This window comes from Gavialis gangeticus, unplaced genomic scaffold (genome assembly GCF_001723915.1).
Source record: "Gavialis gangeticus isolate Ggan-Ray unplaced genomic scaffold, GavGan_comp1, whole genome shotgun sequence".
In the NCBI taxonomy this organism is placed as follows: Eukaryota; Metazoa; Chordata; order Crocodylia; family Gavialidae; genus Gavialis; species Gavialis gangeticus.
In genome coordinates this window covers 9,509,475-9,518,346 of record NW_017729019.1, presented here as the reverse complement: position 1 = coordinate 9,518,346, position 8,872 = coordinate 9,509,475, and the positions used below count along the sequence as shown (strand labels likewise).

The 8,872-nt window shown below is 51.0% G+C and overlaps 1 protein-coding gene across 1 annotated transcript in view; it reads right to left on the bottom strand.

Annotated features, from left to right (window-relative positions):
* The window catches only part of LOC109295094 (complement receptor type 2-like), a 49,586-nt gene that overhangs the window by 10,174 nt on the left and 30,540 nt on the right, over positions 1-8,872 (bottom strand). Inside the window, exons 9-16 of the mRNA XM_019513747.1 lie at positions 8,483-8,695; positions 7,157-7,339; positions 6,325-6,513; positions 4,930-5,109; positions 3,512-3,711; positions 2,185-2,331; positions 1,589-1,667; positions 1,093-1,239 (exon numbers count right to left, since the gene is read on the bottom strand). Coding sequence (XP_019369292.1) covers positions 1,093-1,239; positions 1,589-1,667; positions 2,185-2,331; positions 3,512-3,711; positions 4,930-5,109; positions 6,325-6,513; positions 7,157-7,339; positions 8,483-8,695 — 1,338 coding nt within the window. The remainder of the gene's footprint in view (positions 1-1,092; positions 1,240-1,588; positions 1,668-2,184; positions 2,332-3,511; positions 3,712-4,929; positions 5,110-6,324; positions 6,514-7,156; positions 7,340-8,482; positions 8,696-8,872) is intronic.

Below are 8,872 nucleotides of genomic sequence, written 5' to 3'. Positions count from 1 at the left end.
GGCAAAGAAGTTATTAAATATGTTGGCTTTGTCGTCTGGCGTGACAACCAGATTCCCCGTCTTGTCCTGCAAGGGCCCCACATTTCCTGGGGCCTTCTTTCTACTCCCTATGTATTTAAAAAAGGACTTCTTGTTGTCCTTAATCCGGGAAGCCAGCCCCTGCTCCATCTCTGCCTTGGCCTTCCTAACCATCCCCCTACAACCCCGAGCAACTGTAGAATAGTTCTCCTTAGTGATGAGGAGGGCAGGAGAAAAATATGGCCCCCCCACGCCCAAATCCCAGTTGTTGGAATGGGAAGGAATCAGGCATCACCAAACCGATGTAGCAACACGAACAGGAATCTTGTCTTCCACAATGTGTTTACAGGGACCATATACGATCTCAGTCTCCCAGGGTCCAGACATCTCCTTGCAGATCTCTTTAGAAGGATCTCGGCTTCCTCACTGCAGACCACACCTTTGACTAGTTCCCGTCTCCCACCCGTACCCTCAGCTATGCAGCTGCAGTCCCTGTGAGAGGCAAGTCTCCCAGTTCCTCTGCACACAGCCATGTATAAAGTATCCACATAATTTACTAAAAAAACCCAAAACCCATGATTAATCTCACACACTGCCAGCTACCAAGCAACAAATGACAATGCAGCTCCCATATGAGTTCTCTCCTTGTGGTAGGAGGATGCGCATGGGGAAAGAGACCAAAAAAGACTCTCTGGGAAGTGCCTTTATTTGGTCGACCCATTCAATTTGGTGCATTTTTTTATAGTATGGTTAAGCTGATGTTCAGACTAAGCCAGTGGGTAGACAAATTGCCTGTCATTCAGGATAAGCACATAAATGCAACAAACCTGTCAGCGACCCATGGAGGCCAAAGCAGTTACAAACATGCATGAGAACTGGGTGGAATAAGGGTCTAAAGGACAAAAATTCCCACGAACCCTAGGAACTGCAGGAGACATTTAGCCAAGACAACAGGATGTGGACAGGCGCTCCAGTGCTCTCTCAGGAGATGGGCAAAGAGCCAGACAAGCGGGGAGGGCGACAGGAGAGGTAGGTGGAGAAAAAGTAAAGGAGCGAGGTTCACCCCCAACTCACCAAGAGCCCCCATTGGCAGCAACACAAGCATGAAGGTCCCCAGGAGCTGCCAGGACCCGCAAAGAGATGCCTTCATGGTGCTGGGTGAGAGCCAAGGCTGGAGAGCAGGGCTGACAGCGAGGGTGCTGCCTGGCAGGGCACTAGCCACTCCTCACACTGAGCACAGTGCCACGGGGAGCCTGCCTCTCCCTCACTGGGGGTGGGCACATGCAGAAAGGAGAAGCAGGAACATGCGCAGCTGCAGGAGCCCCAGGACTGGACAGGCAAGGGGCGGGGGACTGTGTGCTGCCCAGCTCCCCTTGCAAATGGAACAAGAGTTACAAAACACCAAGACAAGCAGCTGTTAATGCAATGGCATTTTATTGGAATGCTAGAGTGACCAAAAACCAACTTAATCACAAAGGTGCAGGCAAGAAAAAAGCCCTCTCGTTTCTTGGGCAATGAGACAATAGAGCTCATCTCATTCCTCCTCTGCAGGCAAAGTTTCACCACGTACTCTTACTGGGCGCATGGTGTTGAGAGACGTCCAAGCACGTGCCAATCAAATGTAGCTCCATGAAAAGCAGGCAGGAAACCTGAAGAGATTTTCAAAGCCAGAGACTAGGAGAGGGACTGGGCTTTGCAACCCCTCGCATTAAAATGCACCGATTGTATCGGTTCGAATACACTGCGATTAAATATGAGCAGTGGTTGTGTGAGGTCTGCAAGAGGGAAGGTTGCTAGTGCGAGTTTCCACTTGCAAAGGATCAGAACCGTTACTCAGTTAAATGTTTACTTGCATACAATTCAGTCAAATCTCAATTAAACCACCTGCCCCTCCCCCCAAACAAGAGAGCACGACCTAAAATACCTATCGTATGGTTGGGAGGCTCAGACTTGCGAGAGGATGGAAGGAGCAAGAAAATCCTAAACAGCTGGCATGAGAAAACCTAATCCCGGATGCAGCAGGCACTGCACTCAGGCCTACCAGGAGCATTAGCACAGGCTGTGAAATCAGGAAAGAGTTCTGCTTTGTACGCTCCCATCTCATGAACTGGATCCAAAGAAGCTGCGAGTGGTTTGATGTGGGTCATAGGTCTGTGCTGCTCATGCTAAATCTTGGCTATCCCCTGTCAGCCTCTTGACTTCCAGCTTTAGGTTTTGTATTTCCTGCAGGATCCTCACTTGCGACAGAGAAATATCACACTGCCGAAACTCTTTGACATCGTACGCCGTCTTATACACCTCATCCTCTTTCACCTTTTTTGAAGAAAAAAAAAAAAACAGAGGACATGTGATGCTGCTGCAGGATGCAAGGGCTCCTCCTCAAGTACACTTGCTTCCTTTGCCCCAGCCACGATCCTGCACTGAACGTGCGCCTGTCTCTCGCTGGCTGTGCGCGACAGGGCCTCATTCTGGCGAGTGCTGTCAAGTCCTACGGCTAACTGGAAGGTGACAGTACTAAGCACCTTTGGGAGAGGTTCAGAGCAACCTTCAGGATCAAACACTTGGACTGAGCTCCTCACACAGCGGTCATGGTCTTCCCACATGTTTATGCTGCATTGAATCCACTGGACGCTGCTTACTAAATAGTCATAATATTGGCTACGTCTGGTGCCCCGGGAGAACAGACTATATGAACACACAAGCTCTCCTGCCTGGCTGCTAACTTTATCCACCACGTTTTACACCTTTTATGTCTTTAATGGAGCTGTTATTACATAGGAAGAAAACACTGTCTGCCTCCTTTCCATTATATCATGCACTGCTCCCTCCAGGCTCATCTTTGAGTGAAGTGAGCAGGTAAGAAGTAATGGCAATTAGGAAAGCAGGAGAACTGGATGGGAACTGGAGACATGGAGGTCAGCCTGCATTAGCGGGCAACCGTTAACTGAAAGCCTCCGTTTTAAACCCTCATATGCAGTTACAGTGCACAATGCTATGACGATATGACAATGCGCCACAGGTAACAGCAGTGGGAACAAAGGCACTGCCATTGCCCTGTTCACTGCAGCGACAGAGAAACAATTGCTTAATTAAGTTCTGAAGATCCCAGGAGAAGGACCGTGCGCCATGCTATAGAGAGGGACAACCACCTGCATGGGCTGCACCAGTCTGGCCAGAGGGAAACATCCCCCCCGACCCCAGACTGGGCAACTGGTCTGATGCCGAGCGGAAGAGCGAGACCCTCCAGGCAGGCACCTGTGAGGTTTCTCAGACCCAGCAGAAACGCAATCACACCCCAACTGAAACCTTCAGCCTCAGCTGTGCCCAATGTCCACTGCTGAAGAGGGTGGGAAAATCCCTTCAGAAACCAGTAAAGCGTTCACAAGAGGAAGGCCACTTTCCTGACCATCAGTGAACGCCCATCAGAAGCCCTGAAGCTGGGGATTGCCATACCAGAACCGGGGGAAAAACCCAACCACGCTAGGGCACTTACACATTTGGGGAAGTCTGTCCACTTGCCGTCAGCAGAACAAGTAATCGTCCATGTGTCAGTCGTAAACAGATGCCAGCAGCCTAAGAATCGGTGCCCCTCAGGACAGCTGAAAGTAATGGTTTCATTCATGCTGTACCATGCTTTTTCATCCTGGTTGCCCATCACATTTCCATGTGGCAGGTCTGGCTTTGGACACTGAACTGAAAGGAAAATGTGCGACATGTGGCAGATCAGCGAGAGGACGAGAAGATGCAAAGGCAGGATGCCTGAAACAGTTGTTTTTCCTACAGCAGCTTTGACTTACCTTGGAAATAGGCACAGGGGAGAAATGAGTTCAGCGAGGGGCCGAACGCAACCCCGTCCCCTCCTGTGCGCTTCCCAGGCAGAGCTCACCAAGCCCTTCCTTGTCTGTAATGCAATGCCCGCTTCTCTTTCAACACCTCTGTTAGACATCAGTGCAAGACTGCAAGAGCCTGAGGAGCCCTCGCTATTCTCCATGGTGGCAATGATCCCAAGTTGCAGCAAGGGACATTTAGGTTGGATCTTAGGAACAATTTGCTCAAGGGGAGGACAGTAAAGCACTGGAACAGGTTACCCACAGAGGTGGTGGAGGTTTTTAAGACCCAGCTACACAAAGCTTTGGCTGGGATGATGTAGTTGGGGCTGGTCCTGCTTTGAGCAGGGGGTTGGACTAGACACAACCTCCTGAGGTCCCTTCCGACCCTTATTTTTTATGACTCTATTTGCTGGTATGGGCTGAGTTACAGAGCAAACACGCACCGCTTTGCAGATTTAAGCATGGGTATCTCAGGATCAAAAATAGGCTCTTTCCACAAACAGGAAAGAATATCAGTCAGTAACACTAGCTTTCTTTAAGGCACAGCACTCGTCTTGGATGCCAGGACTGCGTGCTTTTTTCCCTCCTTACGTGAGGGTGAATGGCTGAGCGGTGAAAGCACCCAAGTCTGCCACTGCCTAAACTGCTGGAGGGCCTCAACAAGCCTTTCACCTATACACACTCTAGTTTCCTCCCCTGTAAAAGGGGGATGATGTGGACAGATCACGCAATGAAAAAGCAGGCACAACTGATCATGCATCATCTTCTCAGGTGCTTTTCTTTGGCAGCATGCAGCCGGGGCAGCTTTGCGAATGAAGGCTTAGCAATAATTAACACTTTGCTCATTAACCTCCTGACACCATTTTGAGGGGTGTCATTTACTGCCTCCGTTTAGCTGATGAACAAACTCCAAGTGACATGGTGTCCAGGACACAGACAAGGGAGGGTCCTTAGCCTCAGGGTTGTTTTCAGAGGCCCCTCTTTCTCCCCCGTCTCCATGTCCCTGATCTGTCCCTTGCAGGCACAGTTCTTCAGGGTCTGCACATATGTGACGGAGCAGCCGGGGACCACTGAGACTTACCGAGACGACAAGACGGCAGAGGAGGACTCCAGATACTGTACTCTTGGCATTGGCTCTCTCTACTACCATCCATCATGTAGCCTTCGTTGCAAGAAAACTGCACAGTGGTGCCATATAGGAAAACATGCCTAGTGGTAGTCATTTGTCCATTTTCGATCACTGGCCTGAGGCAGCGAACCACTGAGGATACACAACCAAGACATGAGGCTTACGACTAAAACAGGGAACGACAGACACCAAGACCATTCAGGCTGCCAATTTATTGTTCGTGTTATCTGAATTCTTGTGGGTTTCTGGAAGATTTCACTTCCTTGGACAGTTACAGAAGACTGTGTCATCCTGTACCAGAGCTGTGAAGACACTGGGAAGATAAGCAGGGCCAAATTACGATTGTAAGGCCGGTGGGTTTGGGGGTGAGCACTGTTCAATGCTATTACCTCCAGCCTGAGCTCCCGGTGAGAGGTCAGGTCACAGGCTGTTCCCATAAACTCTCTCAATATTGTCTGCAAAGGGGCCTGCATGCCTAAAGGGATGATATTAGGGCAACTGTTTTGGAAACCAGGCATTGAGAGCTGCATCAGCTGGGCAAGGGAAGCAACAGTTGGGAACGAGGCTCTCGCATCAACTAGGCCTTGGGTTTGAAGGCAGGTTGCCTTGAGGAAGAGAGAACTGACACTGGGGGCACCTGTTGTGACCATTTCTATGTGTGGGAAAGAGACATTCCCAGGAGGGGACACTGGACACTTCAGATCAGCGACTCTCAACCAAGGCGCTGCAGTACCCTAGGGTGCCTTGAGATCCTTTCAAGGGTGCTGTGGGGTACGCCAAGTGAAGTTATCACCATAAGGTTTACAAGCATGATCCACATGATAACCCCCGAGATTTCCAACAGAAACCCGTAGCTGTGGGTATTCTGAGCTCTTTGCAACAGAAAAACTGCTCTGGTATATTCTATAAGCAAAGAAAGAGTAAAAACTAAGAGCTGGTATTTGCCAAGGCGGGCCTGGAGGCAATCTGGGGATGTCCTGTGTCTAAAAAAGTTGAGGACCACTGCTTTAAATGGACACTTTAGGTGGGGCACTTCCTTAGATGCTCTCTAGCTGCACTTGAGATTAGCATATACGAGTCCATCAAGTCCCTTGCTTACAGCTGTCCAGCCATTCAAGGAGACCATCCATCCCCTGCACAGCGGGGAAGTCCTGCCAATGCTGAAACACTTGCTATGAAGATGGGGGCTGTCCCCAGCAATACCTCAGCCCAGCCCATCTCCCCTCGCACAGCCCACGACACGGGGGAGCTGCTGAGACAGGCAGAGGGCTCTGCTCGTTTTCAGCCCCATTTGCTAAAACACTCGTGAGGCGACACCAGTCCCAAGAGCAACACAGGAAAACTCACTTTCACACCGCGGGGCAGGCCCACTCCAGATCATATTGAACTCATCATCCAAGATACAGTAGATGGAAGACTCTCCAATCAGCGACAAGCCCTTGGCACAGCTGTACTTAACCTCCGAGCCATAGAAGAAGTGTTCCTTGGTGCCGCCAGAATGCTGCCCTCGCTTAATATCTGGAGGTGGCCCACAGGCTGTAAATGGAGAAGACAGCAAAGATGCCAGGTTGGAGAGGCCCCATACCGGTGTGACCAAAAGTCAGCACAGGCTCCAGGGAAACTAGGGGCAGTCGCGGGAGAATCCAGCACTTGATGCTTATATGGGGGGCAGATTCTCTTCAGGATGACACTCAGCTTCTGGCAAGATCAAGTCTGCGCAGCGGAGCTGCTGACTGCTCCCAGAATCGTCCGCGCCAGCACCCGAACCTCCAGGGTCAAACCCCCCGACCTGCCATACAACTCCTTGATGCACAGGCCTATCCCTCCACCCTGGCCTGATGAAACAGCGTGGGAATTATGGAGAACGCTGCAACAGGGTAGAGCTAGAACTAAGAGGAGGACATAAAGAACAGGAAATATTAGTCTGATAATGAGGAGGAAAGCTCATGGAATGGGATCTGCGATGCATAGAAGATGGTTGGGAGCTCCATCCTCTGACACACTTTGTCTTCAGCTAGACAAGGCACGGGTGATGATACCCACCACTTGTCCAGCACTTCAACGCGGAGCAGTTCCTCTGAAACAACACCTCCTCGTACGAGTGCCAGAAGCAGATTTGGCTTCTTGCTGCTCTTTCCAAGTTCTGGGGGGTGGGGGAATGAGTCACATTTATATTCACCTTTATCACAAAAGGGTACCGGAGGTTTCCATGTCTCGTCAGACTGGCACACAATCCACGGGGGGCCATTGAGGACATAACCAGCATTGCACTGAACCTCAACAGTGCTTCCAGGTGCATGCTGCATTCCATGGCTAGATACCAGTGTCCCATGTTCAATATGCAGGGATGGACACACAGGCTCTGAGAACGATAAGGAAACAAAGTGTTTTCAAATCAAGAATTTAAACTAGTATTGTTTTAGCAGTACAGGCACTTTCTGCTAGCCAGGAGGAGCCAAGCCCTTGGACAGAAGCTGGCAGACTTCGTGGCCTGAGCAGGGGCCACCACCCCTGCAGTTTTCAGCCCGCTGCGCCTTCACACACACAGGGTCATCTGCGACACAAGTTTTGCCTGTCAGCAGTTTGAGGTGCCGTGCCCCCCAAACCCCTGCACTTATCACCTTGAAACTGGGCAGGCTTTGTGGCCTCAGCAGGGGCCACCACCCCTGAAGTTTTGACCCCACTGTGGCTTAACACATACACGTGACATGAGTTTTGCTTTCATGAATTTGGGGTGCAGCTTCCCCCAAACCCCTGCACCAATCTTGAAACTCGGCAGGCTTCATGCTCTCAGCAGAGGCTACCGCCCCTGCAAGCTTCATCCAAATCAGACAAAAAACAACAAAGCTATAGATATCTCATTGATTCCCCATTATACCCTATGGCCCGATCTCTGAGGCGGCTCTGAAGCTTTGGAGCCCCTTTGGCCGGATCAAAGCGGGAACCCGGATCAGGTCCCTGGCATCTGAAGCGGCCAGATCCAAAGCTGGATCAAATAGCTGCCTACTTGCAGAGGCCTACAGCGCACCCCTGGGAATAACCAGGAACAATGACTACAAATGGACAAAGAGCAGGTTTAGGTTGGTCTTCGGGAAGAACTTCACGGTAAGGGTTGCCAGAATCTGGAAGAGGCTCCCGAGGGAGGTGGTGCTCTCCTTTACCTTGGGGGTTTTTAATAAGAGACTGGACAAGCACCTGGCTGGGGTCAGATGACCCCAGTGCTCTTTCCTGCCTCTGGCAGGGGGTCGGACTCGATCTGTTGAGGTCCCTTCTGACCCGAGCATCTATGAAACTATACGCACTGCGCGGATTGCACGCCACCGTTGTGGTCGCACTCTTGCGGTTCTGACCTGAGCAGGGGATTGGAGTGAGAATGCAGGAGACGGGGCCAGCTCAACACTAAGGACACGCACACGTGGACAGACACAGGACACGCACAGATAGAAACTCCTGTACCCCTGTGGAACAGGTCTCCAAATACCAGAACTTTCCCTTCTATACGCACCTCGGACACACTGGGGTGCAGGACTCCAGTTGCCATTTTCGTGGCAGCGTATCTCTTTGTCACCATGGAGGCGATACCCATGATTGCATTGGATCCTAACGGTATCGCCATACTCGTATTTCCTCTTCTCATTTGCTGCTGCATAGAATCTGGGCAGCCAAAAACTGGGCACCACTATTCCATTGTCAATGTGAGGGGTTAGACACAAAATTTCTGGGAAGCAAGAGTGACAAATCAGAGCACGGATGGCTAGGGGGCAGCAGGCTTACCCTCCCAGGAAGCCGGCGTTTTCCTGGCAGGTCTGAGGAGGTTCATTTAAAGGCAAATGGTTTCTGCCTGCCACAAGTGGGGCAAGCTTGTCACGTGGGTCAGGGATGTTCAGTGTCCCCT